The sequence below is a fragment of the Pongo abelii genome, chromosome 19 (assembly GCF_028885655.2).
Source record: "Pongo abelii isolate AG06213 chromosome 19, NHGRI_mPonAbe1-v2.0_pri, whole genome shotgun sequence".
NCBI lineage: Eukaryota > Metazoa > Chordata > Mammalia > Primates > Hominidae > Pongo > Pongo abelii.
The window spans coordinates 11,536,226-11,553,628 of record NC_072004.2 but is presented as its reverse complement, the minus strand read 5'-3'; the positions used below and the strand labels follow the sequence as shown (position 1 = coordinate 11,553,628).

Here is a 17,403-nt window from a genome sequence, read left to right as displayed (position 1 = left end):
GCTTCTTTACTGCAACCTGTTTTATCAGCAAGGTGTTTATGACCTGTATCTTGTGTTGACCTCCTGTCTCATCCTGTGACTTAGAATGCCTTAACCTCCTGGGAATGCAGCCCAGAAGGTTTCAGCCTCATTTTACCCAGCCCCTACTCAAGATGGAGTTACTCTGGTTCAAACACCTCCGACAATTTCACTTTGGTTTTCCACACTGCACTCTCCCATCTTCCCTCCAATCCCACTGCCCCAACACAAATACTTGTTGAACATGCTTGCTGGCTAGAATTGGATAAATGAGACTGGGCTGGAGGTATTCTTTTCTAGAAGAAAGACAGGCTTTTTTGCCTTTTTTTTTTTTTTTTTTTTCCTATTTGGCCTTTCTTCCTTTGAGATCTTTCTCCCCCGTGGTTAGCATAAGCTCACCTGGAACATGCCTTGAAATGGAGTTGCCTAGATCTATTAAGTCCTGAGTGTTCTGATTAAATTTAGTTCACTAAAATTCTACATTGCCCTAGATAATCATAAATGCTTCTTTACTTTGTTCTCTTCTGGTTGCATATATTTCCCTCTAAGATTTTGCAGTTAGAGGTGGCAGTTTGAGGAGAGATTTAGATGTTTGGGATTTGGTATTTCATCTTTCTCTTTCTGCTATATTTTGACATGATTTCAATTTACTGCTACAATGACTTTTTCTGGGTGACATAGCTTCCCAGGAGTCTCACAGCTACACAGTGAAAACAAAGACTGGTCCGGCTCAGAATCTTCCAAAGCTTTACTGGTCTGTTAAAAGGGCATCCTGGAAGTAAGCAAAATGTCTCAAGGCAAGCTCAAAGCTCTGTCAAAGGCTTGTATAGATTATGCTCTGCCCAGTGTTGTATAATGATCCTTTATGTAGCCAATACTTTCTACTGTAAAAACCTAAATCTCATGACCTACCAGGAAGTGTGATTGCATCCACAATTTTAAATATCCAAAGGAGATGTTTATATCTAACAACTCTGGTCCATGATCTTGTGGGTTCTTGAAATGCCCTGGCCATTCTTTTTGGGTCAAGGTATTACTCATTTATGGGTGCCAGACCTATTTTTCAGAATTATAGGTGCTATGCATAGTATTCAGTGTCAGTGGTTAAGAGCTGCTATAGATATGGGAAAATAAGGAATCCTAGTACTGACTATTTGACTTGGAGGTCATGTATTTTTTTAGTTGACTAGTCAAATCATGGCTCAAAAAGCTATTGTATTTAGCCAGAACTCATCGGCCTAGAAAGTGTTTTTTGTTTTTTTTTTTCAAATGTATTAACATCATTTAAAAATCAGTGTCTTTTAATCCTTTAAAAATATGAGATAGAGGCTATTTTGGGCTGGCATTTCTGTGTTATAATGATTGGCTGTAGCTGATAAATACAGCTCTTTTTGGATGGGACTTATGTTCTCTAATTTGACGTAGTACTCACTACCTCCTAAGGGCTCTAACAAATATAATATTAGGCTAAGATTAGAGATAGTCTAGAAACTCTTTTTTTTTTTGAGACGGAGTTTCACTCTTGTTGCCCAGGCTGGAGTGCAATGGCGTGATCTCGGCTTACCGCAACCTCTGCCTCCCGGGTTCAAGCGATTCTCCTGCCTTAGCCTCCTGAGTAGCTGGGATTGCAGGCATGTGCCACCATGCCTGGGTAATTTTGTATTTTTCATAGAAATGGGGTTCACCATGTTGGTCAGGCTGGTCTTGAATTCCCAACCTCAGGTGACCCACTTGCCTCGGCCTCCCAAAGTGCTGGGATTACAGGCATGAGCCACCGCACCCAGCCAGGAATTCTTTTTAAAGGCAGTAGTAATTGACTTATAAGGAATCCAGTAGGGAGTGATGGGGTCTGGACAGACTAGAGAGGGCATGACATTCACCCAGCCCACCTGGCCCTGTTGCAACCACTAATCCACCAGTTCCCCAGTCACAGCTAGAAGTACTTCATAAAAAAGGCAGAGCTAATTATCCAGTGATAAAAGCCCTGCCCTGGAAAACAAAGAAAAAGGGGGCAAAGATCCACCTTAAGGTGGATGCTCAGTAGAGTTGCTCCCAGTTCCACTGAGTTTTCCTAATTTAAGCCAACCATCATATGAGTATTGTGGCTTCTTTATGTAGAAGGCCCTGCTGGAGAATGGCCAAAACATTTGCTGCTCCATTTTCAGGGAGGTGTGGCATCTTTGTTTAAAGTGAGCCCTCCAACCTCACTACTTTTCAATATTAAAAGAATGAATTTTGTTTTTTCCATTAAAAAAGTAATGCATGTTTATTATGGAAAACTGGGAAATACATTAAAGTAAAAAGAAATTTAAAAATTACCAAGATTCACTAACACCATTAGTAATTTGGGGTAGTTTTCTTCTAGTCATTTTGTTACACATACACACATACACGAATGCATGCACATATGCACAGATGCTCCTCAACTTTTGATGGGTATTCATCCTGATAAACTCATTATACGTTGAAAATATTGTAAGTCGAAAATGCATTGAATACACCTAACCATTTGAGCATCATAGCTTAGCCCAGCCTATCTTAAACATGCTCAGAACACTTACATTAGCTTACAGTTGGGCAAAATTACCTATCACAAAGCCATATTTTCTAATGAAGTGTTGAATGTCTTATGTGATTTACTGAAAACAGTACACTGTAGAGAACAGAATTGGTTGCTCGCCCTTGAATTGGTTGTTTGCCCTTGTGATGGTGGGGCTCACTGGGAGTTGTGGCTCCTGGCCGCTGCCCAGCTTCATGAGACAATATTGTACCACATAAGGCTAGCCCAGGAACAAGTCAAAATTCAAAGTACAGTTTCTACTGAACATGTATTATTTTCATACCATTGTAAAGTCAAAAGTTGTAAATCAAACCACCATAAGTCAGGGACGATCTATGTACACACATTTTATACATATATGCATTTATTATAGATTTATATATAATGATCCTATGATATTGGTAACATGACAAATACTGATTATTTTCTGAACATAGGCATAATATATGCTTAGAAATGATAGAAAATAAAAAGGAATATAAATAAATCACTATAAATCAGATAGAGTCCCACCACCTAGTGCTAACATAATTCACTTATTGATGTATTTATTCTTTTATCTACACATTTTACACACACACAATCCTGACTTTTAAGCATAGTATACGTCAGAATAATCACAGTCCTAGATAGAAGATAAATGGAAAGAGGATTTGTGATAAATGCAAGCTACTGCTAAGTAGTATATTAGTGTACATTTTTAAAAATCAATAATTCAGATCATTCAGTATATATATTTTTTTTTGAGACAGAGTCTCGCTGCCTTGCCCAGCCTGGAGTGCAGTGGCACGATCTCGGCTCACTGCAACCTCCAACTCCCAGGTTGAAGCAGTTCTCCTGCCTCAGCCTCCCAAGTAGCTGGGATTACAGGAGTGCGCCACCACCTCTGGCTAATTTTTGTATTTTTGGTAGAGACAGGGTTTCACCATGTTGGCCAGGCTGGTCTTGAACTTCCGACCTCAGGTGATCTGCCCACCTCGGCCTCCCAAAGTGCTGGGATTACAGGCGTGAGCCACTGCGCCTGGTCAGTATAATTTTAAAATAACCAGAAAATGACTCAGAACCCTTAAATGACCACTGTGTTGCTCTCTGCAACTGAAATTTGAAGGCCACACCTAAAGCTCTGATTTGGTGCATCTCTCAGCATAATACCACACTGCTCCTCACTGGTCTACCTGCCCTTCAATATGAACTTCATCGAATCCATGTTCTACAGGAGAGCTGTAGTCATCTTCTGAAGGGTGACCTTAATCTTCCTCCCATATATCCCACGGCCCATCAATGGCTTCTCCTTTTCCTTAGGATGTGGGCAAATTCCTTAGCAATGGGACACACAGTAGTTCTAACCTCATAGGAGATGGTATGAGGATTCAATGGGTTAATGCCTGCAAAGTGCTTTGATAGTGCCAAGTGCACAGTTAGCATTGAGTGAATGTTAGCTATCATTATTCCTCTTTCATCACCTTCGTTCTTTCCCCATATAGTGTAGGACAAGGCTACGGTAGCCCTAGATTTGTATCATTAAGGTCCAGTCCCTGAAAAGGAAAAATTTTTCTCTCTTTAAGGTTTCTGTCTGGAAATTAAAGAAAAAGACTGCAGTTGGTCTGGCTTGAGCCATGTGCCTACACTGGTGACTGAAGTAGGGTTGGAGTCTGTTATCAAGAGGTGTGGGGGACATAGGATGGTGGCCAGGATGATTGATGGAAGGCAAAGACCCAGATGTCCATGAATCTCGTCTCCTTTCTATCCTGTCTTGTTCTCTCATGAAGATTGTTCCTTGTTTGTAAAAGACTTGTCTTCTCTTCTTGTAGTCTATCAAAGATCTCATACAGTTCCTTAATCCTGTAATTGCATGCCCCTCAAGTCTTTAGTACAACGTTCCTTCTTTCTCAATCTGGGGTATTTTGCACAGGTCCTTTGCCAGGTGTGTTTGCTTATATAACCATTATGCCAAGCAAGTAAACCCAAGTGTGTCACCAGTAAGAAATTTCATTCCTTTTTCCCGTTCCTTACTTTTCAGGTTATTGTTAGAAAATAGAAAGTCATTGTGTAATTTCCCAGCCTAATAATTAGTAGTCCCAGACCATTGTAATATTAACAGCTTCCAAATTACTGTAAAACTAAAGCTTCTTCCAGCCCTCGACTCAGCTTTACTTTGGGCTGACCAGTGTGGCAGGGGGAAAATGGGCTTCTCTCTCTTTCCTCTGTTGGAGCTTCCCTTCCTCCTCCTGTGTTCACCAAGCTGCCTTTGGGGGCTGCACAAGATGTTATACTGCAACAGAGTAACTGCAGAAGCAGACATCAGAATCTGGTTATCTTCCACTAAGCACAACATTAAAGAACTTTGCAAAAAATGTAAAACAATTCCACTCTTTTTACTAATTCTTTTTTTTTGGAAAATGTAGTTATTTCCCATAATCATATGTTATTTATGTTAGCACATCATAGATTTATTGTTCTTAATGTAAAATAAATTAATACATACATTTTAAATTCTCTATTTTAATTTTGAGTATGATAATTGTATTTTGTTAAGTCCCACACAAGCTGAAGGTCTTTATGGCCTTCAATAACTTTTAAGGGTGTGAAGATGTCCTGAGACAAAAAGGTTTGAGAACCACTCTTGAAAGACTTTGGGTCTTAGGATATTGATGTGCCTGTTTTACACTTTATGGCTGTAACTCAAATGTGTAGATTTGTACTTGATTTCATTTCTCTGTAATGGTGGTCTTTTGCTGTTGTGAGCTCTGAGATATGCAGTCTTTGGAGATAGCCTTTAAATTCCTAGCCAGGGTACTTGTCTTCTGGGTATCACTTAGGAGCTCTGGAAGTCTGGGGTTGAGTGAAGGACCATCTCTCTGTCCTGACAGACAGTAGTCCTGTCTCACTGCTGTTTCCATGCTTCCATCACTGTCATGATGGCATGGAACATTCGTTAGGAATTTACCTCCCTAAGATCTAGGCTGGAAGCCAGGCAGAAATGTGTTCTACTCTCAGATTCTCCAATCTATCTGGAGGATTCAGTTGTCCACTTTCCCCGCTCCCTCTTTCCCTACCAGCCCACCCCATAGTGGGTGATCAGGACATCTCAGGGACTCACATATCTTGCTTTCTTTCTGCCTTCTTTGATTCTACTTGAGATTTTTCCCCAGTGCAGGAGGATATTTTTCTTTGCCTTGTATAGCAGGACATGCTCTTCCACCACATCCTATATGCTGTCTACTCTGTGGCTTTTTGTAAAAACTCAAGCTTTCCAAGCTTGGCTCATTGATACTAAAAGGTCAGCTTTCATTGTCAGAGAAAACACTTTCTCCTTCTACTATAAGGCTCTTGCAATTACATGACAATTTTTGCCCTGTGGGCTTGAAAAAAAGTCTATTTTGAAAGTCAAGGTTAAACAAAGACTTCTTCCTCTGGTGTCTATCTACCTTTTCCCTGAGGGCAGAGTAGATGGAGGGTGACTGTTGTTTGGAGTAGTGAGGAAAAGACTATGGCAAAAGGAAAGGGGGGTGGTTGAAAACCACCACAGTTTAAAATCATTACATGTTGTAGGAGACTATCTTGATGCGATTCCACAGAATCTACTGTTAGCATTTCATATCCACTGTCCTCTCTGGAGCCCTGAGGTTGGAACTGAGGAATAGATGATCTGTTTATGGGATACTTTCTCAACACTTCATAGATGTCTAATCATAAAGAGGTTGCTCAGTGTACATGCTCCCATACCACTGGCTTCATATATAATAAGTCGTCTGCAGAAATGTTTCACCTGCCTTAAAAAAGAACACTTTGATGGTTTTATCACGGTGATAAGGAAGGGGACCTTTGTCTACATAAATTCCCAATCTTTTGCTCTAAACTCAACATGGTGGCTATGGTAGTCATTGGTGCTTCTCACTGGATATTTTCCATTATCCTGCAATAAGGTAGAATCACACTTCTTAGTTCCCCTTTGGTGGGGTGGGTCCATGTGGCCAGATTCATACAAGAAGATGTGAGTAGAAGTGGTATGTGTCACTCTCTGCTGCCATTTAATTGTCCTTGTGGGCCCCCCCTAGAGTTCTCTTTTTTCTCTGCCATGGACGTTGGTAACATTGCTGATAGAGGCTGCTCCCCTATTTCTGGGCTTTTGAGTAAGGATGAGGAAGTATCACAGAGGTCCTCGCTGATCTACAGCAGAGGGGGAGTGAAAAATAATCCTTTGGTGTCTTAAGGAGTTTGGGAGTTATTTATCACCATAGCAGAATCCACCCTATCCTGCCTGATTCAATGACTCCATCTCATAGACTACCAAGAAGATTGGGACCCTCCAGGAAAACCACCCTGAGCAGCCCTTTCTCCTCATCTCTCATAGTGGCCGCCATCTTGCCTTCCCAAGAAGCTGCACTGGAGCAGCCCTGCCCACTCTGTCCTCCTGTTGTGCCTGAGGAAATGGATCTTCACTTGTGTATTCCCATCCTTTCCTTGTTCTCCCTTGACTTTAAATTTTGATGCTCTGGTTTGGGAAATCCTTAAAGATTCATCTTTATGATGCTGTCCAATAGCCACATAATTTCTCTTCTATTAAACTTTTCTTTTCTTTTTTTTTTTGAGATGGAGTCTTACTCTGTTGCCCAGGCTGGAGTGCATGCAGTGGCGAGATCTCAGCTCACTGCAACCTCTGCCTCCTGGAGTCAAGGGATTCTCCTGCCTCAGCCTCCCAAGTAGCTGGGACTACAGGCGTGCGCCACCACACCCGGCTAATTTTTGTATTTTTATTAGAGACAGGGTTTCATCATGTTGGCCAGGATGGTCTCCATCTCTTGACCTTGTAATCCACCCGACTAGGCCTCCTAAAGTGCTGGGATTACTGGCGTGAGCCACCTGCGCCTGGCCTTCTATTAAACTTTTTGAGCTTATACACCCTACCTCAGCTTTCTCCTCATAAATGCTTAATCTTCTGTACACCCATTTTTGTTCTAATCTTGTCACTGAAGCTGGTTGCCTAAAGTTGTCAGGCTACATAGATCAAGGCTACTGTGATCCCCAGAGTTCCGAGTCTTTATTTTTGTCATAGGGTTATAAAATTTCAAAACTGAAAAAAAAAAAAGGCAAAATGGTATGCTTCTCAAGCATTAATGTGCATAGAGTCACCTAAGGATCTTGTTAAAATGCAAATTCCAGGGCGTCACCCCCAGAGATTCTGATTCGGAAAGTCTCGGCTGGGCACTGGGAATCTGCAGTGCAATGAGCTCCGAGGGAATGCTGATGTTTCTGCTCTAGGGACTGCACTTTGAGTAGCACTGGATTAGATGACAGTTTTTAGTGTTCTCTAAGTCTAAAATAAAGACAATGTATGGACCCCCTGCCTTATGTAGCGGAGGAGATCTTCTCCATGATTGCCGTGGTGAACCAGTAAGAGTAGCTCTTCTAAATGCTCCAGGAAAGAAGTGTTAAGGTACACACACTTGGGAATAAGGGCAAAAGCCTTAGTATTCTACCTTTGCAACACATCTCCAGAACTTGGATAGAGGCTGGAGGCAAAAAAAAATTCTCTCTTCTTTGTGGAGAGAGCGCTGGTCCTGCAACACACATATGAGCTCTATTTCTAATGGCAAAATACTGTAAAATAATGAACTGCTGAGAACTTTCTGTGAAAATGTATTATTTGAAATTTCTTTGAAAGGCTGTTTGTAGATTTTGGGAAATCACAAAAAAGTCAAACGTAAGAGACAGTTTTCTGAGGACCTTGTTCTTCCTCTCATTCAATATTTTTGCTTCCTCTATAGCGATTTGTTGACACAAGGGTAGACCATGCTGACAACTGGGAAGGTACTACCTCCTAAGTAGTGGCTCCAGCTAAGGGTTTTCTCCTTCTCCACATCCACTCTACCCTTCTGCCATTATCCACACCAGCTAAGCTCATCAATTCTTTGTAAAGCCTTGGCAAAGTCACCAAAGCTGAGACTAAAGAAGCCGAGACACATTTTAAAGACTGCCTGGTTTGGACTACTTATTTTGTTTTAAATGAGAATATTGAGATTTGAAGAGGAGAAATAAGTTTTTCTAGATCACATAACAAAATTTTGGCAGAGCCAGTACAAGGAACAAGGTCTCCTCACTTCCAGTCCAGTGCTCTTCAACTGCATCCTGTTTTGATAGGGATGGGAAAGTTAAGATGGACAGGGCTGAGGAAGGCAGCAGGATGGGTGCTTCTCAAGCCCTTTCAGCTACCTAGAAGCCCAGATACAATGTGAGTATTGTTTTGTGATAATTAAGTGATAAAATATCAGACACTGGAAGGACCTTGAGTCTATCAAATTCTCCGATGGTTACAGATGAGAAAACCAAGGCCCAGAGATGACATTGGTCAACACATCCAGCACATAAAAGTCATTGATTCCCTTATTCTGGTACTTTCAAGGCACACCTTTTCCAGCCTCTGCTCCCACACCCTTTCTCGGTTTTCCATTCCTAACATTTGTAGCCTAAATAGTGAGTGTCCTAGGTCTTCTTAGATCCTTGAAGGAAATCTTTCTTGCTACTCCCTAGAGGTTTTGACCTTCATTCTCATGCTAAACCAGAGAGGAGAAAGAAGAAAATTAGTGTTCAAAGTGACACTGCAGGTGGAAAGCTGTCCAAAACTCCTAGAATCTCAGCTTCCAACATGAGTTTTTTGTTGGCCTTGACTTGTTAATGATGGTGTATTAAAACCTCATTTATTCAGATCTCACGAATTTGGAATTAGTGACAGCTGTGGTCAGGGTCTGAATGGAGGTTTACCTTTGAGGACCAAAGAGAAAAAGTTGAACAAATTGTTAAAGTTAAGAATGTTTAAAAGGAGATATTTAGCCTATTTAGGAAAATAGTCTTTTAAAGTATTTTAGAAGAACCATTAAAGCATATTGAGAGCTCTCTGACCCATACCTCTTGACCGTTTTAATTTTAGTCACGTATTATTCTTACATATTCAATAACGAATATTTCCTGAGAGTTTCTATTAGGAAACATGTTTTAGTCTAATTTAGTTATTATATGTATGTTTAAGCATTATAATTAAATTACACTTCGCTAAAAAAAAATCCCCAATTCAGAATTTGGGTTTTTTGTTTTTTTTAGGGGGGGAGGATGAGGGTTCTTTCCAATAATGGATACAGATTAATGAGGCTTTCCTGTACTTGTCATATATGTATGTGTGTGTGTGTGTGTGTGTGTGTGTGTGTGTGTGTACTAACTATGAGTCATAATAGGTTAGAGACACTATAACTTAGACGTAATTGCACTGCTATAGTGATTGTTGTAATGAGTAAATACATTTCAGAGTATGTGTGGTTATGGGTTATAATGTACAATAATAAACAGGTTTGTAACTTTGTCCTAGGTAATGAATGCCAATGACAGGAGAAAATGAGAGGATTTTTGGAAATAAGTCCAATGCCTTCAATGAGAAGGGTTTTATTTACAAGGGAGTTGGGGAGTTGGTAAGAGAGTGTGACTGACTGTGGATTCTAGGCACTGTGGAGGTGCTGAAGTTGGGTGTTTAGACAACTGTCCCGTTTGGCAATATTTTGTTTGCTGAACCTGAGCCCACTGGTATTGAGGTTCTGGTGACAATTCAGAAACAGAAAACAGATGACTCTAACAGCAAAAGTGAACATGTGCCAAAGAAATAATATTAAAAACATTAAAAACATGTCCAGAAAAAGAGAGTCTTGAACAAAACTCTAAATCTAAATAAATTCTCATGGTGCAATTTGATTCTCTGGGTTAAATGGCCTGGGTACTTAACTGGCTGTACTCCAATTACCCATGGTAACTACAAGAACTAACTCAAAGACCAGACTAAGACCTAATGTCCAAGAATATTAAATAGTTCTGGGCTAAATGAAGATGGATAAGGAGCCAGAACTTCTATTAGATCGGTGCAAAAGTAATTGAGGTTTCTGCCTTTACTTTTAATGGCAAAAACTTTTAATTATAAAATAAAGCCGTTTCAACTTTTAATGGCAAAAACCTCAATTACTTTTGCACCAACCTAGTAATTCTACTTTGAATTAGTATACCTTGTCCATTGACACTTGTCCTAGGCCTGTCTTCCCACATTCCTCATAGTACCCATTGTAGAAAGCATTATTATGGTTTAATTGGTATATCAGTCACCCATTGCAAGTATAAACTTTTGTGATTTTTAGTAAATTTATACAGTTGTACAACCATCAGCACAATCCAGGTTTAAAACACTCTTTTCACCCTCAAAGTTCTCTAGCTCCTATTTGCAGTTAATCTTTGTTTCTGTCCCCAACTCCAATGACCTTCTACATTCTTTCTTGCTTTTTAATTACTTTTGGTTTTGACTCTGTAAAAGTCAGCACATGGCTACTTAAAGAGACACACGTTATGTTGAAACGGCTTTATTTTTTAATCCATAAATATCTGTTACTGACAAAAGTGGAAAAATCCTTAAGACTAAATCTTACTAAAGTGTATCTGTTTACAGTACATGTAGAATGTGCTTTGACAGGTAAGTAGAACGATGAGATTTGTACAGAGAAGCAGTTACTAGAGCACTGCTTACCATGAAGCTTACGTATGAGTAACGAAGAAACTGCAAAGATACAGATAGAAAGGTACTTTTCATCAGTACTACCATATAATAAACATGGAATTCATAAATTGGGCTAATGCATAAAAATGTTCATTAATCCCCCCTTAGGAAATTGTGTCCCCAAACTAAAAATATTACAGTAAGAATTGTTTTTTATTAGAGAATTTCAAGAATTCTTTACTACAAAATGTCTAGTTGAGTTATAGAACTAGAGGAATATTTGCCACTACAAAGCCAATGAATGAGTCCTCCCATGGTGTGGCAATCAGGGGTCACTGCAGAGTGGGCAGCAAAGTTGAGCAGGGTCTTCTCCTCCCTCAGGAGGGAGACCATTAAGGAAACACATAGCCACAACATTATTTCTCTGACTGATGGAAGGTTAATGTGTTTGCTGATTTACAAGATGGGTTTGATGATAACCAACTTGGACTCTCCATTCTTGCTTCACAAGCCTTCACCGGGAGGACGGTAGTGTCATGAAGAAGGGCTAGAAAGGTACTAGGATGGGATGAGTGCCCCTTCCTAGCAGCCCAGATGGAGATGCCTCCTCCTCCAGCTGGAATGGAGCCTCAGTGTCCAGACTTGGTCTTCAGGACACATATTCCAGAGTGGGATATCATGACATTCATTGCCACACAACAGCCTGTGCACATGTTCCTCTGCAGCTTGAAATGAATTTCCCAGCTGCCCTCAAGTACAAACTTCATGCCCTTATGGGCAAACCTCCAGACATTTCTCTCCAGCCAGCTCCCTCTCTGAAATTGGAACCGCCTCCCTCCAGCTATAAGGACCGTATCCAAGTGGAAACTCCAAACTCAGAATTCCCCAGAATTCCACAGTCACTTAGGATGGTTTAGGTGTGTCTTTACAAGAGGGCTTCCATGGCACACAGTTGGTGACCTATTGAATGGTTAGGCCCTTAAACTTCAGGTACGAGGGCATCCCTGGGTGGCCGAGCCCATCAGGCCCACCCCAGGCTCTAGTGAGGAGTGCGGTGGCTGTCCAGGACATCTGAGGGCATCACTGTGGGGCAGGCGTTGTGGGATGTGTGCAGCTCAGTGGAGGTGGGGAGAAACGGGGACAGCAGGTGCTGGCAGGGAATGAAAGCCCAACAGTGTAAGAGCTGGATGAAACTTCAGAGCTCATCTAGTCAAAGCCCCTCATTTTACAGATGGGGAAACTGAGGCACTGAGTGGGGAACATGACTCCCCCTTGGAGACAAAGCCAGGGCTGGAAGCTGTGTCTCCAGAGCCTCAGCCCTGTGCTTTTTTTCTCCTAGAGTATGCTGCCTTCCAAAATCAAATATATAGCCCAGGAAGACATGTCCTTCATATTGAATCTGCCATTAAAATGCTGCATTTATAAAAAATAACATTTGAACCCTGAAAAATACTTCATTAAAACACAATGCGCTTTCTTGAAAATACTCCAGAGCAAAATTTCCCAGATTTGGAGAGGATGACAGGAAATGTATGTGGGAGGTAACATGCCAGCCTTTCTCAGGGCAGGCGCCTTCTGGAGTCCAAGTGATTGGCAGCCCTTTCATTTTACCTTGGGTCAAGTGCACAGTTGCTTGTGGAAGGAATATGAAGTTGGAGGCTGGTGACAGACAAGGTATCTCTGAAGAAAATGGATTGAGTTTGATGGCAGGGATGTTGGCATGGATATTCCTCTATGCTTGGAGACTCAGGAGACCCTCAAGTCTTTGTGGACAAAGGAGGATAGGTGACATACAGAAGCAGGAAGGGGGCAAGTGTGTTGGAGCAGTGGCTGAGAGCCCTCAAGGATAGGAGTCTTTGGCCAGAGCAGGAGCTTTTGGGCTAACATCAGGCTGGGTTGGGAGCTTCAGGGGACTTGCTAGTGGCAGGAACCAAACTGACCATCACAGGCCATGACATCTCAAACCCAGAGCTCCACTCCCTTCCCTCCCAGAGCTCAGAGGAGGAAAGCCCTTGGCTCTGTACACTGGGGTATCAACTCACAGGGGAAGGAGATGAAGGATACACCAGTGAGGCAAACAGAAGACCCAAAGAATGTCTTATTCTTCCATTGTTTTCATTGAGAGTTCTGATTTTTAGAGCTGGAGATTATAGCAAGACCAGGGAAAAGAAATTAGGAATGGAGGAAGGTAGATGGAAGAAGAGGGAGATGAGAGGAAGGAATGAGTGACCTGACCTGGAAATCTGAGGTTTTCTGGAAATCAGGAGTTTCTGGGAGGGAGAGTGGAAAGAGGGGAGGAGAAATTTGAATTGGGGGCAAGGTTGGAACTTTCTAAGAGGCAGACGTGTGGCCCAAGACACTGGGGGAGCCCTGAGGGCAGAAGCCTGGTTAGAAGGTGAAGTAATTCTTGGCAAAGCCTTTTTGACGCAGGAAGGCATGGAGCCAGGAGCCTGGAGCAAGACAGGGAAGGTGGAGGTGCAGGAGGGATTGTGAAAACTTCAATGCCATCAGAGGCCAAGGAGACCAGGCAGAACTTTCAGGGCAGGAGAGAACCTGTGCAGATTCCAGTTCATTCCTGTTAGAGCAATAGAGATGTGCAAAAATGAATAAAACAAGGAGAGGGAAATCTTGGGCTTTAGGCTTCCTTTGTGTGGGGGAGGGAGGCTTTTATTGTAAGGGTAGATGGTACTTCTATGTATGGTAGAGGCCACCAGCCTGGTTGGGCTAGAAATCATGGCATCTAGGTTCCAGCCCCAGAAGCCTCTTTTATCTGCTACATGAACTTGCCTAGTGATGTGGCTTTGCTTGTTCCATAAAGATGGATGGGACAGCTGAATAAATGGGATACCTCTGTGTCCCAGCTATGACACAGTTTTCTGGATTTTGAAATGTGGGACTGAATTGGAGCAAATCTGTAGACCTATCTCTATTTCTTTTTTCTTCCCTCCTTCCCTCCCTTCCTCCCTCTCTCCCTCCCTTCATTCATTGCTTCTAGACCCAAAGGTGAAGCAGAAGAAATCCTTGAAAAGAAGTAAGCATTGTAGTAGAATTTTCCAACCCAACTGACATCAGAGACTTTCAGCCGGACAGTGGTAAGGCTGGGATGAGAAATGTCTTGGAATCAACTCATCAACAACCCCTGAGACAGACAGAAACCCTGTCAGAGACAGGGCTTAGGGAGGACCCCTGGGGGAAAAGTGTCACCCTGGGGGCTGGAGAACTTGGTGCTGAGAAGCTTTGACACTGGAGATGAGATCAGCTCTCTGGTTTGGTGTATACCTGCATGTAGACACCTGGGAAGGGCATTCTCAGCCACTGAGGTCCTTTCCCCTCACCACCAGCATCCTGCCTTCCAAGGGATGGCCACAGATTAGAGGATTCAAAGGTGTTGGGCTCAGGGGCCCAGCTGGGAGCCACCTGCTCTATTCAGACTCACTTCTTCCTTCCCAACCCTCTTAGCCTCACCTTCTGGAACAAACTGTTATAAACCCCTGGGGACCAGCCCTTAGGAAGGTTTATGTGTCTGTTGGGAGGAAAGCAGAGAGGGTAGTCCCTGGCCTTCCAGCCGCACAACTCCAGGAATGCGTCCCCAGTGTGGGGGCTGACGGTGGCTTTCACAACCCCCAGCCTCCATCCCCATAAGATCCAGGGTGATGGTTTCCTGTTCCTGTTGGGAGGCACACCCTGCGGAGGGGAGAAGGAGATGAGAGCTTTGGAACTCTTGAAATCAGTGAAAGGACACAGTCCATTGCTTTCTCTCTGGTTTGTGGACCTGGTTAGATTAAAAATCTCCAAGGCTGACACCAATAAATTCTCCTTCTACATTCGCCTTTTTAAAGGGCCATGATTGCAGAACTGAGAGCAGGTAAAACCCCATTTATAAGGGCACTGCTGTTGGATCTGACTGTTTTTAGGATCACACCTTCACCCAATAGCCTGGAGTTGATTCCCCCAGCCCCAACCCAGCGGGTGCCCTGGCCCTGAGAATGAGGGAACCCCTTCTTTCCCCCACCAGGCTCTCTGGTCTTGGGGGAGCGGATGCTGCTGAATTCACTGTCACCTCCCCAGGAGGCCATCACACCATGCCAACCCCCAGGCTGGAGGCGGGGAAGAGGCTGAGGTGGGCGGGCAGTGGCGGTCCCCCAACAGAGCTGAGGACCATGGTCTACCAGGTACCCCAGTGCCTGCAGAAAGGGACGATGCTGTGGGGACCTGCCCAGTTAGCCCCTAGGCCAGTTGCCTGGAGGACCTTTGTTTGCTTTTGCTAATAGGTCTTTGTCCCTTTGATCCAGAGGAGGCACGGATCTGAAGGAACAGCCAGGAGGAATAAAGTTGCAGGGAGGATGTGGGGGAAGGGGACACAGGCAGTAGGAGTGATCTCTGAACTGAGCAGGTAGACAGAGATGGGGAAGGAAGGATGGGCGGAGAGGATGCAGGACAACCACCTCTCATCCTCCTTGTCTGGGGGCTGAAGAGCCGCTCTCTAGAAACTTCTGTCTGGGTCCTGCCGGAGGTGCATGTGGGAACAGGTGGAGCCCTGCAGATGTGAATGTTGAGCCCAAGACCCCGCTCATCACAGTGGCCCTCCCCACCCTGGCTCTCTGGCCACCGCAGGTGCCTCCTGGGAGCAGAGCAGGGGTAGAGAAGGCGGCCTGAGTGGCAGTCATGGTCAGGTCTAGAGGCCTGGAGGGAGTGTGGAGATGATCGGGTGTCTGGGAGGGCCAGCACCCCATCGCTACTCCCCTCTGCGAAGGCCACAGCCAACACCCCAGAGAACTCAAGGGTGAAGTCCTCAGGCCTAGGGAAGGAGCACAGCCAGCTAAAAGGACAGGCCCAGGGTCCTTATGGGCGGGCAGTCAGCTGGAAGGGGGTGGAGTTCCCACCAATTGGGAGGCAGCTGAAGGAAGGGAACCCCTCCTGGTCCTGGGGTTGAGGGGAGGGGCACAGGGCCAGGGTTGGGCCCTCAGGGGTCAGCAAAGGAAGGGTCACTCAGTGGGGACCAGAGAGTTCCAGCAGGCAAGAAAAGAATCATTATTGTGCTTATGGACACAGCAGCTCCCTGGCTCTGAGAGAGCAAGCAGGCAGTTTTTAGGCACTAGAAGATTTCTGTGATGCGGTTCTAGGTAAATGAATGAGACCGAGTAGCCTATTCGGTCAGCCCACTGATTGGACCCGCTGGCCCCTTCAAACCCAGGCAGCTTCAGACCACGGTCAAGCAAGGGTCTCTTTGCTGACAGAACCTGCAGCTGAGTCCCCCGGACGGGGAGAAGGAGGCGCGGGATGGAAAGGGAGTTGGCGAAGGTGGTCGGGGGTGAGAATGGGGCCTAGCCCCCTCCTCACTCCCCATTGATTCTTCTGGAGGAGCAAGAGCGATTGCTCTTGGTCCTGGGTCTAAGCGTATTGAATCAGGCCATCGGGGCTGTGTCCCTGGGGGTATGGCTTTTTGGGCAAAGGTGGCCCACCCCCACTTCCTACAGAGGGGACGAGGGAAGGGAGAGTGGCAAGGCTAGAAGCTCTGCTCCCGGCCCCTCCTGGCCCCTGCTCTGCTCTGCCACGCCCAGCAGCCCCGGCCCTGCCCCGCCGGTCACACGGTCACTTCGGTCTTGCTGGCTGTGTAGCAGGTGTGGTGGCCAGGGATGTAGTGCAGCTGCTCCACCGTGTTGTGTCTGCGTGAGGCAAAGGCATGGCGCTTGGCTGCCGTCTGGCTCTGGCCCAGGGTGGCGTACGAGTTATTGGAGGCACTGGGATGAGAGTGCATCTTGCTCATGCGGTAGCGGTCCAGCACGGGTGTGGACACAAAGACGTCCGTGTGTGAGATGGCCCTGGACAGCGACTGCTCGGGAAAGGCCGTCCGCTCCGGGGACAGCAGCGGGTCCTGGGAGTGCAGACGCTCCGTGGAGAGCAGCTGCTCGTCGGACAGGATGCGGTCGTAGGGCATGCTGAACTCATCTGGCAGGCCCCGATCCGGGGACAGGACCCTGTCCTGGGACATGGCCCGGATGGGCCGGCGGGGTCGTTCCCGTGGCAACGGCTTCTGTTGGGACATCTGGATGACATTGAGGGGGAGGGTGCCGCGGGCAGCCAGGTCAGGCAGGTGCCGCCGTCTCATGTAATACTCGTCAGCCTCCTTGTCGGCTGCAGAGGAGAGACAGAGTGAGAGAAGGCAACTGGGGTGACCCTGCAACCAGGACTCAGAGAGAACCCTGCCCTGCTCCTGCTCCATCACAGACCTGTCAACCTTAAGGGATAATACAGTCAGACTCCTTTAGTTATAGATTAGGACCTGGAGGTACAGACGGGT

General features: G+C 44.8%; 1 protein-coding gene and 1 long non-coding RNA gene across 3 annotated transcripts in view; one reads left to right on the top strand and one right to left on the bottom strand.

Annotated features, from left to right (window-relative positions):
- LOC129051013 (uncharacterized) overlaps positions 1 to 17,403 on the top strand; it is a 174,333-nt gene that overhangs the window by 23,053 nt on the left and 133,877 nt on the right. The gene's annotated exons all lie outside the window — the stretch shown is intronic.
- Positions 10,622 to 17,403, bottom strand: part of SHISA6 (shisa family member 6) — a 321,052-nt gene continuing 314,270 nt past the window's right edge. For both annotated transcript variants that reach the window (XM_009251306.4, XM_009251308.4), the window contains one exon: positions 10,622 to 17,237. In XM_009251306.4, the coding sequence (XP_009249581.3) occupies positions 16,687 to 17,237 (551 nt within the window). In that variant the 3' untranslated portion in view covers positions 10,622 to 16,686. The remainder of the gene's footprint in view (positions 17,238 to 17,403) is intronic.